At 42.6% G+C, this 26,857-nt stretch overlaps 1 protein-coding gene across 1 annotated transcript in view; it reads left to right on the plus strand.

Annotated features, from left to right (window-relative positions):
• Positions 1-26,857, plus strand: part of DAW1 (dynein assembly factor with WD repeats 1) — a 151,127-nt gene that overhangs the window by 31,256 nt on the left and 93,014 nt on the right. Inside the window, exons 2-3 of the mRNA XM_085634505.1 lie at positions 796-868; positions 15,462-15,606. Coding sequence (XP_085490631.1) covers positions 796-868; positions 15,462-15,606 — 218 coding nt within the window. The remainder of the gene's footprint in view (positions 1-795; positions 869-15,461; positions 15,607-26,857) is intronic.

The raw sequence follows: 26,857 nt of genomic DNA on the forward strand, positions 1-26,857 counted from the left end.
ATGGCAACGTCGATAAATAAATAATACGCTATGATGTAGCTGCCACATCATTCTGTATGCACGTGCATGTGTTCAACAAGCATACAGCACATTCAAAAGACCACATTTTTTCAACTTACTGATTCGAGATTGATTACTAAATAAAACAAGCATTTGCAATGCAATAGTTCTAGTAATTAACGTGAATTTAAGCTATTGGCATTGTAAATAACAATGCCTTTTATTTATGTTTTAAAAATGGAAACAAAAATAAAAGGCATTGTCATTTGTAATGTCAATTGCTCAAACTCAAATGCGAGACCCATTGTATTGCAAATGCTTGTTTGAATGTATTACCACTCCAACTTTGCAGTCAATAACTTTTCAGGGTTTTTAAACAAGGTTAAACAAGATTACAGTCACAAAACATTGATACATTCCTTAACCCCCTTTGCAAATAACAATTCTCTATGGGATTCTCAACCCATTTTGTGATTCGGTAACCTGTTACCTATTCGCAAATTGGGTTTAGTGCATAACAAATTGCCTTTGAATAGTTGCACACCGTGTGATTTTGGGAACTGCAGGCTTTGCAACCGCTAAACTGCTTTGCACAACAGGCCCATAGTCTGTAAACAGAATTTTTTGGGGGGGTTTTTGCTCTGAATGTGTTTGTACGCTTATTTGAATGTATAATGATGTTATTATGACTTTCATAAGACCTGGTTGATTGGTTACAAAATTGATTTCATGCTTCACAAACTCCTTACTTATTTGATTGAAATTCCAAATATTTTTCCATTCCACATTCTACAGGTATTATTTTGGAATATGAAAAAGGAGGTGAAGTGAGGACTAAGTCTATTGATTTACTTGATCTGACTCCCAGGTATGTCATTCCTAATGCTGCACTTATTTAATTAAAATGACATGTGCAACTAGGCTAGGATGAACACTTTTGTTACATAGGACAGGGACCAGCACGTAATCTAAGGTCTACTCTTATTACAGTTGTTGGAGATCTTACACCTTCCATGGAAGTGCAGCTGATCATTAGTGCTGATTGTGCGTCAGGCCACAAGCGCATATGAGCTCTATGGAGGGTCACTATTGTCAAGTGCAATATTTATTATTAAAAGCTTTGAGGGTTGTTCAAGTAGCTCATGTATAATGTAAACTCGGTGCACTGTAACAACATAATAAACTGATTACCCGCTGTGCGTCCTGAGAGCTGCTAGTATAGAAATTGCTAAATTTAAAACGAGTTTATTGCCGAATTGAAACTGTGCTAATTTTTAAGTATTGACTTTTTAAGTCACAGGAGGTGTTTTAGAAATACTGTGTAGACTTACTATGTTCACTTCTGGCACATAGTCACTTTCGCTTTTTAGTGCATATCGCTACCAGGGTGTGTTGGTTTACTCTCCTGTAAGAGCGAGTCACCGGAACTCTCGCCATCCTAATTAGCGCTCTAGTGGCTGATCGCACTCCTCTCTATTTAAGGAGACGCGATGCAAGCACGCGGTAAATAAACTGATTACCTGCTGCGCGTCTTGAGAGCTGCTAGTATAGGAATTACTAAACCTAAAATGTTATTAACAGAGTTTATTGCCGAATTGAAACTGTGCTAATTTAAGTATTGACTTTTTAAATCACAGGAGGTGTTTTAGAAATACTGTGTTCACTTCTGGCACTTAGTCACTTTCGCCTTTTAGTGCATATCGCTACCAGGGTGTGCTGGTTTACTCGCCTGTAAGTGCGAGTCACCGGAAGTCCCGCCATCCTGGTTAGCGCTTCAGTGGCTGATCGCACTCCTCTCTATTTAAGGAGACGCGATGCAAGTGCGCAGCTTGCGCGCCAAAGGCAAGCCCGTCCGCGCGCGCACCAGCCCCGCTTAGCGCCAGCCATGCTGCATCTCTTACTACCTGCTGCACTTACTCCAGGGACGAGCTCATTTTGATTGGTGCACAGAAGCATATAGCTTTAGAAATGAGAGTAGAGAGCTGTGGTAAAACTCCCCTCAAAGAAGGTATGTTAAATGGCCTTAACTGTGGGTTGGTTAATGTGAGGTCTCTTATTAAGCATTATTCGGAGATTCACTTATTACTGGAAGTCAAGAACTTGGACGTCCTGTTTTTCATAGAAACCTGGACACGTTTAGATAGGGAAGTAGAACTAGGCCTGGCCTGCCCCCCGAGTTTTAAAATATTTCATAAACCAAGGGTAGGTGTAAGAGGTGGGGGGGTTGGGATTATATTTAAAGAGTCCTGGAACCTTGCCCCACTGTGTGTGGAGGAAGTCCCGGGGCTTGAGCTACTCGGGTTTTCACTTGAGGATAATGGGGGTGCCTTGTGCTCCAGTATTCTCTGTTATAGACCACCGGGAGGTGCTGCCCCCCGCTACCAAGAACTGATTGACGTGATATATAATTTATCACACTCCCATTCCAAATTAATGATCCTTGGAGATTTCAATCTCTGGGAGAATGGCAACCTCGACACGGCTCTTAAAGAGTTGTGCCAAGCATGCGAGAATACTAATCTACAGCAGCTGGTGCTGCGTCCCATCCATCAGGGAGGCCATGTGTTGGATCTTATATTTGCCAGGGAAAGGGATGTAGTTGTGAAAGAGATTCTCCCATTGTGTTGGACAGACCACTTCCTGGTTCTTTTTTCCCTACGGCTAACTACCCTTAATAAACAAACTTCCCATCCAGCTAACATGCGTATGGGTAGGGAATGGTCTAAAATCTTGAAATTAAAAGAACTCCCACGGCTTATTGATAGCAGTGGCTTTGACACTAATAGCTTGGTGGATGAAAATGATATCAAGGTTACTAACTCACTAGATCGGCTGGCCGCATTGAGGAAAGCCAAGGGTGACAAGAAACCGTCCGCCCCCTGGTATAATGAGGAGTTTTGGCTGATGAAGACTAAATGCAAACAAGCGGAAAGGAGATGGAGGAGGAAATACCAGGAGACTGACAAGGCAGCCCTGAAAAAACTATTGCATAGCTATAAAGTAATGATGGGTAAGGCCAAAGCAAAATACCTTGAAGAAACTATCTTCCAATCGCCCAATCGGCTCAAAACCTTATTTAGCTTAGTTAGAGAGATGTCCAATCCAGAGAACTCAAAGACGATGGATTTAGGCCCAGATCTCTGTACTGGGGTGAATGTATGACATTGTTCTGCATTCTGTCCATCAATAGTTCTTTTTGCATTTGTCACCCCGAGTGGGACGGGTTTGCTCAGACGTGAGTCCCGTGCTCTCCATGCCACTGGAATCAAGCTATCCTGGCTGAAGAGGGGTGAAACCCCGAAAACCGGTCCTAGGATGCTTGTTTCCAGTCCAGGGAGGACCTGGCCTGGCAGTTCGGGCAGGAGTGTTCCCATTGGGCACAGGGTCAAGACTGATTTGCATATGGCTGGGTCCAAACTGGAATGGCATTGTGAGCAAAACAACAATGGATTTAGGCCCAGATCTCTGTACTGGGGTGAATGCATGACATTGTTCTGCATTCTGTCCATCAATAGTTCTTTTTGCATCCAGCATCACAAGAACTTTGCGATGACCTGGCAGACTATTTTTAAGACAATGTTTAAAAAATCTTAACTGGATTAAAAACTCCAAGTCATGGTGAGCCTGATACAGAAGGTGATATGCTTTTATCACCAAGCAGTAGTACTCCTGAGGTAACATTGCTAAGGGAATTCATGATGCCTCTGGAGTTTTTAAAGATTCCCTAACAAGAGGAGTTTAACACCATTGCAGCCAGTATTTCCTCAGGCTCCCCCCTGGACCCGCTCCCTCATAAGATGTGGAAGGTGCTCGGTACTGAGCCTTTTCCATATCTGTATCAAATTTGCTCCCAATCTCTAATTAGTGGCACAGTACGTGAGTGCTGGAAAAAGGCAGTTGTCTCTCCCCTACTAAAGAAGGCTACATTGGACCCTCAGTGCCCCTCTAATTACAGACCCATCTCCCTGCTTCCCTACCCGATAAAGATCTTAGAAAGCGTAGTGAGTAAAACTCTTACTAAACATGCGGAAGAAAATAATCTCCTGGACGAGGTCCAATTTGGATTTCGACCAGGACATGGCACCGAAACTGCTCTAGTGATTGTCCTGAATGACCTGCGAATGCATGCTGACAGTGGCAAAACAGCCATTTCAGTGCTGTTGGATATGTCGGCCGCTTTCGATACGGTCAACCATAAGATATTGATCGAGGCTTGAGGAATGTGGCATTGTGGGCAGGGCACTGGACTGGCTGCGGTCCTATCTTTTAGACCGACAGCAGGCAGTGACCTTGAGGCCCTTTCTCTCTCAAAACAGATTAGTAAAACACGGGGTTTCACAGGACTCCACGGTCAGCCCGATTCTTTTTAATTTATACCTATGCCCACTCATCTCTCTTATAAATTCTTATGGCATTGAGGTTATAAATTATGCGGATGACACCCAACTCATCTTCTCTTTTGAGGGCAATGATGCAGTTCCTCTGGAGAAATCCCATAGCTGTATGCGAGAAACAGCAGGCTGGCTTAGAGATAACTCATTACAATTTAATGGGGACAAGACAGAAATTCTCTGCTGCACTGCAAGTCAAATCCCTCCCTGCCAGTAGACTTCTGGCCAGGTTCTGCTAATAACCCGCCATTGCCTGTTAAAACAGTCCGTAATTTAGGAGTACTGCTAGACAGTAATATGCAATTGGATTCACAAGTAGATAAAACTGTGAGTACCTGTCTTTCTCTGCTTCGAGTCCTTAGAAAAATACTCCCTTTTCTACCTGTATTAGCTAAACCGCAAGTGGTAAGGAGTATTATTATGAACAGATTAGAATACTGCAATGCTCTTCTCCTAGGAGCCCCAGCTTCTTTGCTAAAAAAAAACTTAAAAGGATACAGATTATTGCAGCTAAACTTGCACTGAACAGACAACGTAGAGCATCGTCCTCGCTGGCCTTGAAAGATCTTCATTGGCTGCCCATTGTACAGCGAGTCCAGTTCAAGGCACTCTGTATCGTTTATAGGGCAGCACATAAAATGGGGCCTAAGACCCTACAGAGGAAATTCCTATGGTATTCCCAAGTAAGAAGCCTACGTTCCTCCTCAGCCAGTCTGATATGTATTCCACATGTCAATAAAGTTCGACTGGGGGACAGATCATTTAGTTTTGTAGCCTCCCGACTCTGGAACACTCTGCCAATAGAGCTCAGACAAATGGATACACTGTCTCGCTTCAGGAAGGAATTGAAAACAAGACTTTTTCCTAGAGATTAAATTCCAGTCCTACCCTTTAAGCTCAGTTACATACAGTGTCTTTTGGTAATCCCAGCGCCAGGATACCCGTTGGGTGGCAGCCACGCTATAGAAGTATCCCTTACATTACATAAGCATGGAAAGACTGTTGTAAGAGGTATGCCAAACATTCTTTTCAGAAATCTCTGAAGGCAGTATGTACCAAATCTCTTTGCTTTTCCACATGATACACCTGAACAGTCTTTAAATGTTCAGAGTTTCAAATCGGGCATCAACAAGTATCTCGTTAGCTACTGTTGGCTTTCCAGCTACCTGTAAGCAGCGTTCCTGTGTGCAGTCCAGCCTTCTCAATTAGAAGATAATGCTTGGTTGCATTAATATATGTATCCCATATAAGAAAAGTGTTTATTGAAGACGAAAATGTGTCTGTGTTTAGAACTCATAACCTAATAGTTAGTGAAAAATGGTTGGATTTCCAAAATAGATATTCAAGTCTGATATTTGAGTGATAAACCATGAGGCATTGGGGAGACGTATTAATAATATTATTTGCTTGGTGTCATGGGCATTGTATCTTTGGTTGTCCTGTGCTAATCATGAAGAGGCATTCCAATATGGTAAAGCCTTTTTCATATTACTGCTGGCAATTCTGTCTGATGCACTGAGGTTATCACTGTTGGAATCTTGCATGTGATAGCCACTAATGTAATCTTGTCTGACATGTTCACTATTACTACAATAAAAGTATAAGTAGATCAGTCAGATTTCCATTGAACATTAGGAGCTCCTATTACAGAAAAGGTTGGCAACTTCGGTTATAAACTAACACCTCCCTTTGCCTTGAATGGTTAATTCCAAATATCAACAACATCATTGGCACAAAAATTGTACTCCTTTGTGTGAATATTTTTTTAATTACGTTTTCACTGCATGTTATTACTTAACTTAAAAAAAAGGATACACCAGCCCTACATCATGGACTTCACAGATAAAAACTGTACAAATGTTCTCAGTTTCATCTCTGTTAATTCTACTTTAAACCTCTGTACTTGGGGAAAGCATTCCGCATCTTTCCTTTTGTCCAGGTACATGCTGCTTGAACCACCTTGTGAGTCCTATTAAATGCTCCTAGAGCTGTGAAAACCAACCTTAAAGTTTGCACCTTTTTAGGTTGAGCATTCAAGACCTCTTGTATGTACTTTAGTATATACTTATATGTGTATGTACTTTGTGGGCTCTGGAGATCAGCCCAAGGACTTGTCTGCTTCCGCTTAGGGACTTTTTTTCTGTTCAACTGCCGCTATTTAACTGTCTTGATAGAAAACGACCAGTAGAGGTCAGTAAAATACCAGAATTTCTTTCTACTGAGGGACTTTCTTTTATTAATTTTTCTGGCAATTGCCTCTATTTAACTTTCTTGATAGAAAATGACCAGCAGAGGTCAGTAAAATACCAGAATCACTTTAGCATTCTCTACATTCAGTCCATAGAAATTGCTCATCACGAGCACCCGTAGAAAATAATATTTTTTTCAAATCTTGTATTCTCAGCGATATGACCACCGAAGGCCCTGATTTTATATTAAAAACCAAGCTTTGGACTGTACCATTTTCCGCTGAAATGCAATATTTCTCTCCATGTGTTCCCATACCTGGCGTGTCACGCAGTTTGGTGCTTACTTTCTATCCATGTTAAAGAACAGTAAATGTTTCAGCACTCAGGCTAATGTGCTGCATAGCTAAATACATATAAGGTCCCAAAGGCGAGACGATTGCATTGCAAATGCTTGTTTAAATAGTTGGAGCTTTCACAGTTTGAGGTACTAATTCGTTGCCTTTAATTACAATGTGTTACACTCACCATTGCAAGACAGTTTTAAACAGACCGGTAATGCTAATATAAAGAGAACATTATATCTAGTCAAGCAGTTGATTATTCACAAGAAACATACACATTTAAGCTTGTGGCTGAGTTCATATCTTATCAACAAGTATAAAAGGCAACTATAGATGATTTCATCTGAGATTAATAAACAATTGACTGTAAGATATATGCAGTCTTCTGTCATGGATAGTTAATGGTTCATAGAACCGTATTAGTTAATAAATGAAGGCTACGTATGACCCAAATGTTCTTGGCTGTAGGCACACCTGAAGCATGGAATTACCTTTGTAAAAGGTATCCCAAACATGCTTTTTAATTAACTGGGAAGACAGTATGAACCAGATATCTTTGTTACTGTTCCACATTATATACCTGAAAGAGCTTTAAATGTTCAGGATAGAGGTTCATGATAGAGGTCCTTTAAGTTGTTTAACCAGCACATAAACGTTAAGGCTTCTTAAGCAGCCGAGTGCTCTTTTCGCCAAATCCTGATTGTACAAAGCCATCTAAACATAGTGGCTTGTTTAGTCGCCCTTTTAAGTGGCCACAATAAACATATTTTGGCTTGAAACAAACATGGCCTCCAAGAAACTCACTTATTGAGATCATCACTGTAACCCAGAATTCCTGACTCCATCACAAAACCTGCATGTTTATAAGAAACCACCAGTGGCTTGTTCCTCACAAGAAGGTAAGTTAGATTCCCTTAAAAGGCCACTAAATAAGTTTCTGGGTTGCGACATGCCATCCTTGTAAAGTTTTAAATAGAAGTAGATTGTGCTTCTAGTTGATACTGTTAGTTCATTCAAAGGACTTTATTGCGCTGACATATTCTTTACCATTGTTCGTCCAACAGCACCCTTTTCAGCTAAATTCAACAATTGCCAATTTTCATGCTCTTACATGGCGTGGTGTTCGTTTTTTAGCATTTATTGTCATTGTCTAAAGGGATTCTTTCTCAAATAACTAGGACCATAGACATTGGCTCACTTGGTAATGAGTAACCCGAAATTATTTACCGTTGACAAGGGATTCCTACAATTGTGTTTTTTGTTGAGGGCATTCCCTTATATTAGTAATGGCTTTCCAGAGCTTGGATTTATATGCTTTCTGGCTCTAAGGCTTGCTTTTTGGTTCCCCACAGCCACATTAACCTTGCCATACTTAGATGTTTCATAAAATCTAAATTAGCTGTAAATGTATTTCATAACTGCTTTCTGCCATTGATTCTTTCTCCAGGAACAACATGGACTCTGCAGCAGCAAACTGTAGACGAACAACACCGTAGAACACCTCTTCAGTTTGCTAGAGGCGGAGGACCAGCATAATCATGTTCTGAGTAGCTCTATACCTGTTGGGGGTTTACTCTTCTGCAAACATCATTATTGAGGTCTATGACTAGCAGAAATATGCTTAATAAGTGCATATTTGGTTTCCTACTGAATTGGACGATGCGTATCATTTACACACATGTGCTAGCATGCTCCTTTTCTAAACAAAACAATTTTTACAATATGACATTTTTAATAGCTTAAATTCTGACAGATATTTCTTAAAGTTTCTCAGTTCAAAGGTTTACCAGACATCCTGATCACATATCGGCATCTCCTATCTTTTTTGTTGCCATTTCTACAGTTCTTTTTGCCAAAAGTGCTATATTGTGGATTACAATACACAGTTTGTCTGTATAGAAGTAGGGTGCTCGTTATGTTTTGAATATTTGTTGAGCTTCTTCTGGTTTTTGGTCTTTGATGACTATTTTGTTTTTTGCTCTGCTGTGCCATGGGATGAGACGTGAAGGCACATTCATTCAACATTACTCTATTCCTTTATTAATTTACTGTGTTACTAATATATGTATTTTCAGAACATGTTTAAACTGTTATTGGTTCAATATGTTGTATTACACCAAATCCATCTTAAAAAGCTTTCAAAAACAGGCGTTGTTTATGTCCATGAGCTGTTACTAAGCATTGTTGACACTAATTTTGGTAGTTAGATAAGCTGTTCTTGCTCCTCATTTTTGTGAGCTTTCGCATGCAGGGGCCAAGCCACAAAATTACTCCTGAAATATGCTATGTACATTTAAATCTATCTTTACCGATAGGGTGATGGTACAGTTCACAAACATTCAGGACCTCAAAATGCATAAAGTAAACTTTGTTCACACACACGCATATATACAGTTATACAATGTTCACCCTTATTGCATACTTTCATTAATGTTATGAACCCTATGTGTGTATCTGTACGGGTAGACATTATGGGGATTTACATTTTTTTTATTGGTTTTTACTTGCCACTCTAACATTTTAGAGTACATGGCTATAACTTCAGTACCTCAATGAGTAGAAACTCAGATCCTTCTACTCTCTCAGTACAGGGATGTGGAAATGTTGATAACATGTACTTCCCCTGTAAATAAATCAATTATTTGGGTCGGCACATACACATTACTATCCTTTCTTTCCTGTCCTCCACTGTTTTGCACTGGAAACTCTCTCACAGTAACCTGTAACTTAAAACTGTACTTTTGTCAAAGGGGCTGGATAAATTTCCTTCCCTCTTACCAATGTTGCATACCCATACCACTGACATGTCATAGGTCCGTTGCATTTTCTTTCACAATAGTCTTCGTACATCTATGCCCCTTTTTCCAGTTTTATTCTACATGTTCTATGCTTGTCTCTTTCTCTTCCCCTCTCACCACAGGCTCATGCCCCCTTCTCCAATCTTACTACAGACTCTATTGGCGTTCCACTCCAATCTCTCAGCTTGACTCCAAAATACTCTCCTACTCTCTTGTCTGGTGCTCCAACGACCTTGATCTCCCATCAAAAGAGGGTGTACATGCCTCTTTAGCCTCTTTTTTGAGCTGTACTTGGTTACATGAAAGTCTTGCAATAGTGTCCCTTCCTGTGCTCAAGCAGCCCTGCAAACTGCCCTCACAGTACTATAGTGAGGAGAGATGTGAACTATCACTACATGCTTTTAAACAGGATTTTAAGCATGCCATAATTGAATGGGAAGAAAAGAGTGCAAGTAGTCTAATTCTTGGGCAGGAGATTGCTGGCAAAGCTTCACATGGGAGAGCATATGGTGCTGGGAAAAGTCAGGAGAGGACAAAGTTGGTGGAAAGAGGTGTGTAACAGGTGCAGGTAGACAACAGAGGAAACTGCTAATTCCAAATTGGAATACATAGATGGGTCATGGAGGACGGAGCCAAAACTGTGCACCATCCAACAGGCAGGCCGGGAATGAGAGTGACTGAAGTGTCAGGAGTGTACAGGCTGCGTCTGTGAAAAGATGGTCATAGAACTCAGATCTGACACTGAGGTGGACCTGAGACTGTTGAACAAGATAGAGGGAGGAAGACAAAAGCTCCTGCTGTGCAATAGCGAAAGTGAGGGCGAGCAGGAAGGATTGAGAATGGTATGAGGGGTGGCAAGAAAGGCAAGGCCCACTTTGATGGCAGGACTGGGGCTTAGAGCCAATTTGAGAGGCTTGGTAGGGGAAGTTTCTAAGGAGATTTCAGGCCCAGAACAGGATAAGGGTACAGAAGTAGGGTTGAGAAAGGGAAACCTTGGTGAAAGGGAAAGGAGAAAGGAGATGGAGGTACGGGTTGGTGTAAGGGAAGTGCAATATTGAGGAGAATAAAAACCAAAGGGAAAAAATCTACCAAGCGATTTTAAAAAAAAAAAAAAAAAAAAAAAAAAAAAAACACATGTAGTTCAAGGAGTGCATGGGCATAGGAGAACTGCAGGAGGTCAAAACTTTTAAACGAAGGGAGAGCAGGTGACTGGACTGGGGCACAAAGTGTTAGGATTGAGCATTCACATAAAGACTACATGACCTCTTTGGTCGCTGCATATTTACATCCTGCACCAAGGTGTGTTTGGATGAAATTCCTCATAGGTTTCAGCTTCTGTGGATGACTATACATCAGAGTACCACCGTGACTGGTACACTTCACTTATCTAGCATTGTTCTATGCTATGTTTACACTTAAGAGTACTTTTTTACCGCCTCAATATTAGTAATACCCTTACCCCCTCCCCCACATCCTCAGCTGCCAAGGAGGTATCAAACATACAGGCCTTCAAGACAAGCGCACTTTCAGGACCCTGACTGATATATGCATAAGTTACAAGCACTTAGTTGTTTCCAAAATATCTTGCTTTCTTGCCTCAATCACTTGGTTAGATTGGTTGCATGTTTTTGAAGGCTGTGCTTTGTTGATTGTGAGATGATTTGTATTAAATCATTCAAAGATTTGCAAGCAAGGCTTCTCTTCCCATATGCCTAGTATTCAAATTGCTACTTATTTCGTGGTTCCATTTAAAAGTTCTAAATAGGCTTCACAGGATCTGAATAAGCAGATTGATTGCTTCTGGACCTGTCAGCCCTAGGAGGGGTCTTTGCCCAAACATTTTGCCTTTGCCCTCCACCTCTTGCTGGAATCTGTTTTTGTTGACCTTCGTACTCTGTGCATTTTGCCACCCTAACCAGTGCTAAAGTGCTTGTGCTTACTCCATAAAATATGTCAAAATTATCCTCCCCCTTGGCATATTTAATTTATTTATAAGTCCCTTATAGAGTTTTATGCCATATACACAGGGCCTGTAATTTAAATGCTTCTAGTGGGCATGCAGCACTTATTGTACCATCCACTTAAGCAGCCCCTAAAAACAGTCCAGGCCTGCTAATTCAGCCTGAATGCAGTTTCAAACTGCCAATTCAACATGGCAATATAACCCCCTTTCCAAGCCTTAAACTCCCTTTTATTGCATATGTCACCCCTAATGAAGGCCCTAGGAGGCCCATAGGGCAGAGTGCATTGCAATTGAAAGGTTGGCCATGTACTGTTTTACATGTCCTGGATTGTGAAAAACTCCTAAATATTGTTTTAACTACTGTGAGGCTTACCTCTTCTGTAGGATAACATTGGATTGCCGTATTACATTTAAGTGCTACCTTTCGAATGTGAATAGGTCGAGTTTTTGTGTTTGGACTGCCAGAGTGACTCCAAGGGCTAGTTGTCCAGCCTCCTCATCAGAGCCTCAGGGGCAGAACAAGGCTCTAACCATCTTGAACGCTCACTCGGACCCAGTCCTAAACCCCCAAGTGGTGTCCCACCCGTGGTGGTGCTAAAGGTGCCCAGACAGCCAAAATCCCAAACTTCAGACTTAAAACATTTCTGGCTAAAAACTGTTTTGCGAACCAAGAAGAGGCCAAGACCAACATGCTGCTCTATATGCCCAAGGCATATAGCCTCAGTAGCGAATCCTGTTTGCCAGTCCTTTGCTAAAGGGGTATCCGGCCTTGTTGAACTCTTGTCGGCTACATCCTCGAGCTTCCACCCGCTGATGATTTTTAAACTTCCACAAAAAGTGACTAAGTCCAAATGAAGATATCTTCACCTTGTGTTTTGTTTTTGCTTTATTACTGCTTGTGTGCTGCATAAATACTTTACACATTGGCTCTAAATTAAGCCTAATGGCTTTTGTGCCATGCTACTGGAGGATTAAGAACAAGTTAATTTAATGACTTTTGTAGTTCACCCTGACTGGGATTGCTGCTTGAGCAGGGTTAGCACTCCATTAACACTCCACTCAACCAAAACCCAATTTCTCATAGTTGCATTTCAAAGCCATTTGTTTTCTGGGGTTTAGCAACACGTAGTGTATTTAGTTTTTTACCCGGAATTACATTTTTGTAATTGGTTTGGCTCAATGTATTCACTGGAAGAGAAAACAAACTGAAGAGATTTTCATAAACTCTTAGATTTATTTTGAACTCCTGTTTGCCATTTTGGTATATATAAGACTTCGGATATGACCTGACAGTGAGTGCAGCCAGGCATTATAATGCCTCACTCAAGTGAAAATGCTCATTGATTCCCGTTCTAGAGTAGTGTGGTACCTGGTGGACATATATTGATGAATTGCAAAAACCCTGGAGGTCATCTTCCCCTTCACCTTTTCTTTGCTTACGGTCTGGTCCCCCCCTCCCCACCCCTCTTCTTTGTAACATAACTTGCAGCCACTGGCTCCAGATAGAGTCTTTCCCATGCTTTTGGCTTGGGTCTTAATCCCCATTAGAACATTGGAATGTGGAGCACTCCATTGTAGATAAAGGAGTGCTCCATGCTTCTACGGGCCGGTTAAGGCCCGCAGAGCAACATTCCAATGTTTTACAAAAGCCTCTCGAAGTTCGAGGGGATTTAGATCCCCTTAAGCTTCGAGAAGCCTTCGTTTAATTTGTTAGAACATTCTGCCCTCTAGTGGCAGAATGTTCTAATAGCCTTATAGCCCTTCGTAGCAGGGCTATACCGCTATTAAAGTCCCGCTGCTTTTGTTAAAGTCCCTCGCCTTCGGCTCGGGCCTTTAACGCTGCAGCGGGCCTTTAATAGCCGGTATAGCCCGCTACGGCGGGCTATAAGGCTATAATAACTACTGCTTGGCTGGTAGCCTTACTTTTCAGCGCTGCCATGCTTTTCCTCTAGGCCAGTCCTATCTAGCTATGTATGGGTCTGCTGCTGCTCAATTTCCTGGTGAGCTTTCCCTTCGCTGGTGTTGGCTGGGCACCAAAATGTGTTTTAGTTTCTTCTCCCCCTTTGCAGCACGTTATGGTCTTTGTTTATGGGTTGCTAATGTATCCTCTTTTTCTTTCGGTCCAGAGATCTCGTCATTTGCCACTAAGCAGTACCTCCCAGATCTTTTCAAACAGCAATCCCTTTACTCTATTCATTGAGCATGGGAATCTTTGTGATTGAGGCGACACATGACCATTGAGATTCTGGCACTCAACCCTTAATCTTCAGAGTGATGGTCTATGCCTTAGCCATTCAGCCACAAGTAACTCTTTTCTATACCCAAATTATGCCTTGAGATTCTCCTCTCTGCATTGTCTGTATCCACAAAATCCATTTAATTTAGCAGCTTGCGAAATATAATTCTCCACAAACACTTGAATTTTTCACTGTTCTGCCCTGATTCCTACTACATTTGTCCTGGCAACAAACTCTCCTCCTTCTCCAGTTTTTCAACTTGTCTTTTGAGGCACGACAACACCAGGACATGAGCTTTTACTCTTCAGAGTGAGTGTCTAATCTTTGTTCCTATGTGGTCCAGTGTCTGCCACAGTTGTGTTGCGCCTGGCTCCTGCCTCTGCCCTCGACAGCTGTCCTGGAGTCGATAATCCCCCAGTTGCCACAAGTACTCCCCATAACCCGTAAGGGCGAGTTTGTCATGGCTGATCAGAAATGGGGGGAGTAGCACGTGCTTACTTACCTCCTGGCCTTTTGCTCTCATGCCAGCTTGCTCCGCCCTTCCAGGCCCGCTCCTGCTGCCGCAAGCCTCCACACTGCAAGCGGTCTCCTCCTGGCTTCTGGCACTTTGCTGCTCCTTGCTGCTGCTAGACTGCCTCTGATGTTTTGCAGGTACCACCCACTCTTCTGGACTGTCTCTGTAGGTCCAACGCTCTCTTATCCTTGTTTCTTCCGAGGCTTCACCGACTGGTAGCGATTCCAGTCCCGGTGGCGATTTAACTCCCAGTGGAGGTATCAATGGCCGCTGCAGCTACCCATTAAACTACTTCTGCCTCTTCTTGATTGGGTACTTGAATGGTGCATTGGTCCTTGACTGGCCCTAATTCCAGCCCCACTATGTTCCTTCCGGCTTTGCGGGCCCTTTTCACAGGCATCACTCCTTTGTTGCCCGTTGCCCATTTCTGCACCCCTTTTCCTCTGTCCCAAGGAAGGAGTGGGGAGGGGGACCCTGCTCCTGGGGCCTAAACTGCTCTGTTCTTTCCATGTCCTTTTGTCCCCACTTGCCCATCGCCAAAACCATCTCACTCGCTTATTACTGTCTCATCTGCTTGACCATTTTGAAATCTGGATTGGTTTTCTACTTGGCAGAAGAATCCTGCCAAGTTCGAATTGAATGTCCATTTGCTAGGGGAAATTGGCTCTTAACATTGGTTCGCACCTATGTATGCAAGTGGTATTTGTATAGCACAAACCTAGCACAATGTTTAGATTTGTCACATGCTGATGGACTGGAAACTGTTTTTTGGTTCTTATAATTTGGTAGCTTATAGTAGAGGTTTTTCATATTTCGTTAATATTTCTTATCTATAACATACAAACACAGTTGAGAAATAATCTAACATGTGTAAAACCATTAGGCTGTAGACACCTTTCCATTTGGCTTCGCTAGCAACAACAACGATTTTTCAAAGAAAGGTAATTTGAAGTCTTCACAAACCTCTTTAGTGATGGGCTATCAAAGTTTGTAACTATTTTGTGTATTTGTACACTTTTGCCCAACAGCACAGATGTGGAAACATTGGTGGAAGATATCCGAAAAGCCGAGCCACTCGTCACCGCTTCCCGCACACAACAAGTGAAGCATTTGATCCTGAGGTTGCAGGAGAAGCTTGGCCAACACGACAGTCACAAGTTTTACCTGTTTAAGGTAAGAGATCCGGGTCTGTCAATGTCCATTGTTTTATGCTTTAGTAACGGTGGATTACTTTGAGAGAGCCACTATGATTTTTTGCTGTTCTAAGGCTTGCAACTTTACATTAGTTTATTTAGCTTTGCTGAAGCCCACTGCCAGGTTAAATTTTATACGCACCTAAACAGTTTAGATGACATTTTCTCTGTGTTTTTATTTTAACATCGTATTTTTCTTTTTTTTAAAAAGCACCTATGGTATTGTCTCAAATTCAAAATGTTTGGCTTATTATGTGCTCTCAATACATTGTTTGGGCCAGGTGGCTATTATTGAAGATCTTGTTATCGTGATTTGTAGGTTTTGAGGATACGTTTATCTGTGCCTTTTACACTTTATGGTGAGTTAGGACAAAAACATTTTTCACTCTATAGCTCTCATTACGAGTGGCCCCGTAATTGGGGTTATATTGATTGTGCCTGGTAAAACCTAACTCTCTATAAATACCACCCAGTTATGAGTTTTTGGGGGGGTTAACATGCAGAATTTGGTTGCCTCACCAAGAACTGCATGTTCTCCAAATATGAGATGAGCTTTTTTTGTCGCATGTTCCTTTTAGTTTTTAGGATTACTAGGATATAAAAATGAAATGGATATATGCTACCTTTTTAAATATATAAAATAACGCATCCACATTGATATCATCCAATATATTAATAGTGTAAACTTTATACTATAACGGATAGTAGCATTTAAACAAAAGTTACATTTGCACTTCCTTTGGAGGGCAGTATACAATAATACTGACTTTTATAGAGCACACTACAAACGGAATTGTGTCTAGTAGTTATTAATAAGTAATGCCCATATCGGTGGTAGTCATTCTGTCGACCTGAGATTTATAAAAGTCAGTCATCTCTGCTGACAATTGAACCTGTGATGGCCTGTTTCTTGCAATGCTCTCAAACAAATGGCCTATTTTGTCAATGTTTGGAAATGGCGCTCTCTAGAGCATGGGTACCCACAAACTTTCTCTCAGGGGCCAAATTTACAGTGTGGTTTGTGGCCAAGGGCTGCACCGGTGGGGGTGGGGTCATTGGGGGAGGGGGCGGGGCTAGAGCAAAAAAAAACCTGTGACCATCAGGTTGAATACAGGCTTCTGCAGCGGACGGCGTCGTCCACTGAGCCACCAGACCCGGCATACTCACTTCTTTCTTTCTTTCTTTCTTTCTTTCTCTCTCTCTCTCTCTCTCTCTCTCTCTCTCTCTCTCTCTCTCTATGTCTGTCTCCATCTGCCTCACTCTGTCTCCCTCTGTCTCTCTCTCTCTCTGTCTCCATCTGTCTCCATCTGTCTCACTCTGTCTGTCTCCATCTGTCTCCCTCTGTCTCCCTCCCTCTCTCTGTCTCCATCTGTCTCCCTCTCTCTCTGTCTCCCCCTCTCTCCGTCTCCCTCTCTCTCTGTCTCCCTCTCTCCCTCTCTCTCTGTCTCCCTCTCTCTCTGTCTCCCTCCCTCTGCCTCCCTCCATCTCCCTCCCTCTGTCTCCCTCCCTCTGTCTCCCTCCCTCTATCCATCTCCCTCCCTCTATCCATCTTCCTCCCTCTGTCTGTCTCCCTCTGTCTGTCTCCCTCTGTCTGTCACCTCACCCCGTGCGTGTGGCAGCCCGGACTGAGACAGCTTCCCGGGCACACACACAGCCGCACCCGAGTACTTCACAGGTCTTTAAAAGACCATTTACTTGTTAATGAGGCTTTGTTGTATTTCACCTCTTCTTAGCGCCCCTGCATCTCCACTCTGACTATTGCTGGAATCGCCCGGCCCCCATAGAGCAGAGTGTCTCGGAGTCCGCGCTACTGCGGCGGTGTTTTCTGACACACTTAATTTTTTTTTTTTTTTTAAACATAGGTATAATATCTGCAAGGTCCGCGGGCTGCCAAGGATGGCCACAGGGCCGTACTATGAGTACCCGTGCTCTAGAGGGTCACCCCAGACGTTTTGCCTTCCCCCTCTTTTTCTGATCTCGGTTATGTTGGCTTTAGGACTCTGAGCACTTTACCACTGCTGACCAGTGCTAAGGTGCATGTGCTTCTCACCTAAACATGGTAACATTGGTGTATACACAAATAAAATATTTAGTTTACCTGTAAGTCCTTGGTAAAGTGGTAAACCATATACCCAGTATTTTCATTCTGATATACTGGTTTCTTCAAAGCATTACACTGAGTTATAAATCAGGAGTGATCGGGAGAGGAGGATCAGTAATAACATGTTGAATGATTGAATCCTAAATAACCTGTTGAATAAGGAATCTCTTGCACATCTTCCTTCATTTTTGTCTTGCATATGTTCTAGCCATATGAAAGGCTACTTGAGCAGGCTGCGGCTTATTCACATTGATTTATGGGATATCTACACTTTGTTCTCTACTTACGAAAGCTATATCAGAGTGAGTTAAGTAGTACTACGTGATGTACACAAAATGCAATCCACAAATCTATGGTCGGAGACCTTCACCTGTATGGCAATCTTCGCCCTGATGGGAGAGATCTCTGCACAGGTAGGTATAGGATTTAGTAGTAAATGTGGGAGGGACAAGAGAGAAGGGCTTGGAAAATGGGAAATAATTAGGGGTGGACAATATACTTTGCTCTGCTGGTGCAATTCGCAGAAGTTGGGCCACTCCATGTGACGCTTGTAACGCAGAGTTACGGCAAATTCTGCAAACTGCCATGTGGAAGAGTTTTTTCACGTGCGCAACTCGCAAACTGTAAGTTGGTGAGCATCAGCGAGATTTGACATCCCCTAACGTGCTTTTTAAGTCGCAAGGAGGGCATTCAGCGAGAGTGCTCAAATACAGGCGGCCGCGACCGTTCGCGGTCAGAAAGCTGCAGCTCAAGTAGAAAATAAGATATTGCGCATCACACTGAAGATATGAGATGACGCTAAGGTAAAACATTCATGTCTTAGGTTCATGTTGTACTGAACCTCCTGAATAGTCAAAAACAATAGTGGCAGGTAAGGTCTTTTACTTTTAAATTTACAGCTGGGAAGTTTAGTGGTGAATATGAAGAGAAAATCTACTCGAGCGACAGCAACATCAACCAAGAAAGTGCGCCCACTGGATCACCGCATGGTGCAGTTCCCGCTGATATTTCAGAGCGGAACGAGCTCCCGTAGCTAAATCACAGCATGACGTGCCTTTTCCCCTGAAGAAGCAGGGTAAAATGTACTCCAGTGTAGCCTTGGATTAATTAAAACGCCACTTATGGCCAACCACTAGTACTGCAACATACTCCTATAGAAATCAAAGGAAGCACTGTATGAATTGTAACAATAACACCACATAGAAAAAAATAAACATTTAAATAGAATGAAGTTCAATTTAAATTTTACATATATTAGAACAATTTGAATGAAACAAGTAATTAGGATTGGAATGCTTTTACCTCACAGAACCTTTTCAAGGCCATCACCAGTCCTTAATCTTTCTACAAGATTCTTGAGGTTATGCTTGAAATACTACTTGGTCGTATGTATAAGCCTTTGTGGGTTTACCTAGGCTGTAATACTGCTTGACGGAGCCCTTTTATCATGAAAGTTTGGTCACCATGATACAAGAACACAGGGAGGAAAAAAGGAACACACCAATTCAGGACTTTATAACTGTATTAGATTCGATGTTAAGGAGCCTTCTGTGCCTGGTTTACGGTTCTGGGGTGTTTAGACAGAATATCAGAAACAGAAATATCGTGGGATAAAATATTGTGTTAAGAATATAGAGAACAAAAATATTGTGAAGGTAAGTTTCTATAGATAAGCAGTTTTTCTTACTATATATAACTTAACATGTATGTACCTTGACGATCTATATATCTTCATGGTATGTAGATGTGGAGTTAAGAACAGTAAGACTATACTTACTTATTTGCTCTTACTTTCTTGGTATTTTGGGCCTTAATATTTTTGACGCAATGATATATCAACACGATTTTTCTGTTTCCGATATTCTGTCAGTGATCCGAAATGTGTTTTAAAATTAAAGGTAGCAGGCTCTAGAGAGCGATGGTTCTTACAGCACTACATCAAATTAATAGTAAGTCTTGTCCCCTAAGGTGATACATTTATATGGGGGGAATGGTCGAGGGTCAGAGAAGATCTAATGTTAGTAGGCAGAAATGCCTTTTCTGCCAAGCTCTCAAGAAGGTACATCTTATTGTTGTTTATGAACCTCAACTTAAACCCGTATCCGGTTGGGTAATGAATTGGCACAAATGGGGTAGGAACTAAAGCTGCAGTAGAAAATGGACGCCAGGTAAGTGCAATAGACCGCCTGCAACTAGAGCCTGTCTGTATTTTTGTGAGGTTGTCCTCCGTTACATAAGAAATAAGATTTTGGTACATCCATTCTGCAGAGAGTATAGCTGTTCACCCTTGAATGGAGACGCGCAAGGAACTTGAGATAATGTTATCTCATTATGCCTTGCATTGACAATCAGATGTGTGCTGTACAAATGCACACCAACTGCTTTTGTCTCCAATGGAACTATTTGTGTTTCCAATCCAAGTCCGTGTGTAGTAGCCACTTATTTTCCTTCCACTTGTGCGCTGCTCCAATTAGCGCTGACACCTTCTGTTCTACTTCGTCATCAATGTCTTCTAAAACAGAACCAAAGGCTTCCTCGCCAGATGAAGCTTGTAATTTTTTTTTTTTTTTTTTTTTTTTAATAAAACGTTTATCAGAAAGCAGAATTCTGCATTACACAGAAGATCTGAGATGAAATAAAGGCTAAGCAATCATATCTTAGGTTCACGTTGTATAGACCTCCTGAATAGTCAAAAACAATAGTTGCAGATAAGGTCTTTTAACATTAAATTTACAACTGGAAAGTTTAGTGGTGCTTCAAAATCTTATTTTTGTGACTGCAGGCCATTGATGTTTTCCTAGAGACCCTGTACAATCTACAACAATCAGTAAGAAAACTGGGCTATTTTCGGCCTTGTTGATAGAAATAAACCATAGATTATGTTTTTTAAAGAGGGGGGTGGGCTTGCTTGATTCATTTAAACTAGAATGTTGGTTCGACCTCTTTTGAGAAAGAAAACAGCTTTCTAGTGGTGGTTTGGTTTGTATTGCGAACATTCTAGAAAATGTAGGGGTGGCCAAATCAAGCTTCCGTTGATGGATGTTAAAGGAGTGTGTGTTAGTAGCTGGGGATCGATGTCGGATCTCTGTGTCATGTGGTTATGTTGGATCTCTCTCTCTATCATGCATGCCATCGACCACACCACGGTACTGGAAAGGTTAAAAACATAAGAGAAATGTGTGATTGGCTTATCAAATGTCCAGGGATTGGGGGTGATGAAGTCACCAAGGGCATTGATTCCTCCCACCGAATGTTCGGAGACGTGATGCAATGGCGCAAAAGTGTACATACAGCGGATTTTTTACCGCGCACAAAGTGGATGTACAGATTCTGATGACGAGAGGGATACAAGTGGCATCAGTAAGACTGACATAAACTTGAAACTTTATCACGTGATCTGCTGCCCTGTTCATAAACAGTACCATAAATGTCAGTTTTTCCGGGCCCCAGGTTAAAAAAAAAAATAATGATATAACCCTCTACATTGCACGTGGACACCTATATTTATTGTGACGTAACTCGCGTTATCTGCTGCTCTTCATTGCCTCTCTTATTTTATCCTCTCTGTAAGGAGATGTTTAATGTGAACCAACGGTACAACAAGTTGTTATATTTTGTTAAGCAAGGCATAGATAAAGGTTTGGTTAATGTATCGAGTTGTAATATTAATGTTCACTTGCCCCAACCCTCTCTGCGCATCTCCATAACGTGGCTTGTTTTAAGACTGTTTGTTCTGTTGTTAGCTCAAAACTCAAGGATATTTCACTCCTCTTATTTTTATTTTGCTGTACTCTTAAGAGCAATCGCCATTTAGCACTCTGTCATCGACTCTCTGATTGAGCACTTTCTGTCTGAAGAGGATAGAATGTTGTAGTTCCAATAAGAATATTTATGAACTTTTTGCACTTTCGCAATAAAACCAGCAGATGGCAGTGTTATATCATTGTAGGAGACTAAAATTATAGTTTATACAGTACAAACTAGTACAAATGTGTACAGAGTTCACATAGAGAGTTTTAAGTTGCAGACACTTTGATTAGCAAAAATGATTTTTTTCCTTTTATTGTTCGTTTTTTAAATGGGTTTTCAGTTCAGAGGGAAGACATTTAAATAACAGAACTGAATTTAGTCAGGGATGCCCTTCCACTCCAAACATTTTAGGAAGAAATTAATCGTCCTTGCAATTTGGTATAAATTAGTTTATTCTTGAGGCAAAACAATGTTCGCTGTAAAGAAGGAAATGGGACATTTTGAACTTCATGGTTTTAAGTTTCTTCTAAACATTTTAGTTGGCAAACCTTTGGAAAATAGATATGTCACCACATACATTTCCTTATCTCATTTTAAAGACTTGTGAAGTCTGACATTCTGTCTTTCTTGAGCGTTCTTCTCTGTCCTCAGATAACTTTCTGGGGTGAGTTTTCAGTGAGGCTTTTCTTTCTCTGTTTTTAACGTAATACTTGTCAATAGAGCCGCTCCATCCCAGCATAGATCATAAACTTAATTCCCCATCGAGGGTGGAGCAAAGCAACCCAAGCTCAGGTGTGTACAGATTTTATTGTGTTCCTAAAGAGGTCTTTTTTGTGCGTGTTTTAATGTTAACCATTAGGAGCCGGCCATCATGCAGGCCAGCAGTCTAGCTGATGACCAACCAGAACTTCCTGACCGCACAGGAAACGTTAAACGATAGTGTATGTTGTCGAGATGGGACGAATTAAGGCGTGAGGAGGGTAGCTCCTTATGAGCAAGTTGAATATAAATAGCGAGAACAACAGTCAAATAAAAAGAATGCCACATTACCCGTGCATACTTGTTTTGTTGGCAGGCGAGGCTGTCGGGAGGCAGGCCATCACATTGGCGACAAAGGTGGGAAGATTCAATTGCAAGCAAGCAAGGCAAGTGAAGTCTTGCGTATTAACAATCGATGGCGGAACCCTTTTGGCTCCTGGTGAACTCCGTAGAGCTATGATGTAATGAATATAGTGTATTTCAGTGAAGGCTGCTTCGCGGATAACCCGGTTAGGCAGGCACTACAAAGACCACAGCTCATTGTGCAAAATTTTGCAAAATAAACTCAATCAGCAGAGAAAAAATAAAAAAGTTTAAACAAACTGCACAAGTCACCGCTGCCACAATCAAGAAGATGAAAGCTCAGCCATGGTAAGAGGGGACCCAGGGGGAGCGGAGCGCGAGCCAGTCTCCCCCTGGGTGGTTTCGCACAAGGGAGCGGCCACCCAGGTGCGGGGTAGGGTTAATCAGGGAGGCGCGAGGCGCAAGAGGCGAGGTGATAAGTAGAGGCGCTGTGGGGCGGGAAATTCATTGTGATCTAGGAAGTGAGGAGGAAGGGTTTTGAATTTGCCCCACCCACCCACCCTTCCCCTTTTTGTTTTTGTTTCTTATGTGTTTTTACCTTTCCCTCTATGGGGTTTTTTCTTCCAGGTTTGGCTACGGCCAGGCCTGGGTTTTTTCTTTTTGCCACGATAAGACAGGTTTTTTCGGTTAGATAGTTTTTCTGGTAGGCGGGTTTTTTGCTGGGGGGGGTGGGCAGACTGGAGCGGGATTGCCCATCCTCCAACGGGGGAAGTGGGGGACGCAGTCACGGGGACGGGAAATGAGAATGAGGGGGATCTATCAACAGGAGTCATTGAGTTGTTTTTGCTTGGGGTTTAGGTTTTTATAGATGTCAGAGAAAATTTGGGGATTTGATTATCAGATAATGGAAAAATGGTGTTTAGAGAAAATTATAATTTGGCACCTGTCTTAATAAAGTGGCCTTTTTTGCTAACAAAGAAGTGGTGGATCGTGAGTTATTGTGCGATGTAAACTTACTGCCAACCAAATATCAAAGCGCACTCGCTCTATATGTAAATTTAAAATGCAGTGCAGCTCGAGTTGTGAAGAGAATCAACAGGTCCAAGTGTGCCCAAAGATACAAAACAATTATTATTATTATTATTATTATTATTATTTCTTATATAGCGCTCAACTTACCCTTGGGCATCTTGGCGCTTGCATTGGGAACCTGTCCTGGTTTTTCCCTGTGAGATAACCCGTACTGGGCATCCCCAAGGTGAAAGCCAGGCATCCCGCCGCGGGGGGCCGTTGTGGAGATTAAGCAAGCTTGTTGCCCAGAGCTGCATAGTGTGAACTCGTGCTTAGAGTGGGCACCAAAGCGAGAATTATCAAGTCCGTGGACAATTGGGCTCCGGACCCTGCCGCGTCGGGAATTGAACCCTGGACCCGGGTCTGACCTCTGCTTCAGGGTATGCCTCCTCTAACCAAATGGCAGCATAAAGCGAAATTGCATCCTAAAAGATGAAACTTACTGTGTTTTGCAAGCTGACCACCTGCCTCTCGGTCCTTGTGTAAGCACAGCTGCGGAATTCCGAAGTTTGGCACCCCCAGGACTTTCCTTTGAAGACAGTGGAGAGACAATCTTAAAGTGTGGAAAAAATACACTGAAGTCTATGGGTCGACCATTTTGAAGTCAGGCATTGGCTGGAAACCCCATTGAAATCAGAGAGGCGGCCATTTTGATGCCAGGCACACACACAAAACAAGCAACACTACTGAAAAAAAAACTTGTTGTTCAGCTACGGAACCAATCCAAAGATGTGAATGAAGAACATTTTCAACAAAGGCAAAACCAGGAAGAGGATCAGCTTCATATCTCCGACCTCCATATCAACCTCCGGAAACATGGTACCCAAATGGAAGCAGTGGCTCGAACAATTCTTAGAAGCCTCTGGGAAAAAGGACAAGAAGCTAATTTTAGCCACAATGAAGAAATATTGAGTTATTTGAAAGGAGATACATAACATTATTCTGGATTAACTATCCACACAATCCTAGAACTACACATCAGTATGTGCCATGTTGGACACAAAATTCATGCCCAAGAAAAACATTGAGTATGAGCAATACACCTTCAAACTCGCAACAGGGAGAAACAATGAGCGATTTTATCACAGTACTGCACAGGCTGGTCAAATACTGCAAATTTAGCAAATTCAATGACAAAGACTCAATTCTGCTATGGATAATCATAGGATGTCAACCTAACTCACTTAGACATCTCCTTCTATGAAAGAGTTTCAGCCTAAACAAAGTTGAAGAACTGACTAGATTAATGACCAAGCAGAAGCACAAGCCAAAAGAATTGGAGATGGCAAGGCAGAAACGCGACAGCAGGCATTCTGGCTGCAAAACAAGTCAAGAAGGAAAACGCAAGGATACCAGACACAAAATGTCACATCGAGATCAACATAAACTGAAGGACAGATATCACACCAAGGAAAGAAATAATTTTACTGCTGTGGGAAGCTGTACCACCATGATGGCTTATGTCCTGTAATAGAACAAATGTGCCACAAATGTGGGAAGGAGAACCATTTTGTGATAAATGTGCAACGGATCGAAGAAAATGTCAAATTATCACTCGCAACATCACAAAGCCAGGCATCATGCATTTGCTGTAAGAAACACTAGCTGCTCTCTGCCAGCTCTGAGATCCAGCCTGCAATGCCAGCTGTAAATGGATCTTGGCAATCATTAAAGAGGCTTGGCTGACTGGTTGGCCTGACACTGCAAGGAAGGCAGCGCCGGAATGGTGGAAGGATGATGCAGGGACTGCTGGTGCCCCTGGGACTAAATTGGTGCTGCGGTGAGGCCTGAGGTAAAGTAGTGGCGGCCACTGGCAAAGAGAGGGAAGGTAGCAGAGCCCTGCTGTGTGATGAGAGGGCTATTACTGATGCGCCTGAGTGACACCCAGCTTTGGAGGGGGCCTGGGCTGGGCTCTCAACACAGGAGCAGTGGCCCCCAGCTGAACACTGCAGATTTGTGTTGCCTGACTGACTGACTGACTATTGAGCGGCGGTGGGCTGGCCCGATGAGAACTAAGAAATGGGAATCTGGAGGTGGGCTTGATAGGGAGTGAAGCTGTGTGCAGAGTAACACTTGTCTTGGTCTGATTGGCTGTGGCTAGCAAGGGACCTAGAACTGCAACCAGAACCTGAGGTAAAGGATTGACTGTCTGTGTACTGTGGAGGCAGCCTCGACCATCCTCACCCACAACCTGAGTGGAGACATCCTGGGATCTGGTGCGGGTACCGCAGGAGGGAATATGACAGCTGCCAGCGTTGTGGCAGACTGGAGTCGCCGGTTGGTATGGTACCACCCCAGTAGACACTGAAAATTGGGAAAGACAAAGGGGCAAAACAGGCGCAAGCCAATAACAATGATCAATACACGGTGACGAGGCTGGAGACGCTTCACGCAAAATAAGACTGTGAAGAGCCTACAGGACCACCGGATCTAGGGCCTACCACTGTGGAAGTCCTGGCAGCAATTCAGGGCTCCCGTGCCATGTTGGAATGGAAAATGGACTCAATGGCTATTGAGATTAACCAGCTGCAACTGGATCTACGGAAAGTTGCAGATCGCACAATGGCGAAGATGATGTGGACGCTCTGGCTCAGGAAGTTAAGTGGCAGAAAGCCATAGTGGAGGGATTAAAGTGTATTGCCACACATGTGAAAGAGCACCTGGAGGACTCCAAAAGCCAATTGTGGCGAAATAATATGCGCATGGTGGCCTTCCCAGAGCGCACTGAGTTCTCCTCAGCTGAGCTTTTTCTGGAAAACTGTATCACAAAAACCCTCAGACCCCCCCCCCCCCCCCCCCCCGACTATGCAGTTTCTTCACAGTGGAGAGGGCAAATAGAGCACTGGCGACGATGCTGTGCCCGGGAGCGCCCCCGGACCATAATGGCTTGCCTGTTTAATTACTGCAACGCCATCCTTCGGGATGTGTGCACACAACTCCCCAGGGTACGAAGAAAACCAAGTATTCATCTACCTGAATAAACTTGCAGTATCCAGAATTTGCGAAATAATTTCTCATCTGTAAAACGGAAACAGAGACCGCAACATCAAATACAGCTTGTTATTTCCTGCTAAATTGCATTTATAATATTATGGCTATGTTAATTTGTAGGAGTCCCTGCAAGAGATTGCGTGCTGACTAGACATCCTTGGATGGAAAAGCTCTACTGGTACTCCTGGCAGACTTGAGCAGTCCAGGTGTGGCACTCTAGCCATAACAGGAACACACAACTGGAGAATTCGGAGAG

Source organism: Triturus cristatus, chromosome 11 (assembly GCF_964204655.1).
Source record: "Triturus cristatus chromosome 11, aTriCri1.1, whole genome shotgun sequence".
Lineage (NCBI taxonomy): Eukaryota > Metazoa > Chordata > Amphibia > Caudata > Salamandridae > Triturus > Triturus cristatus.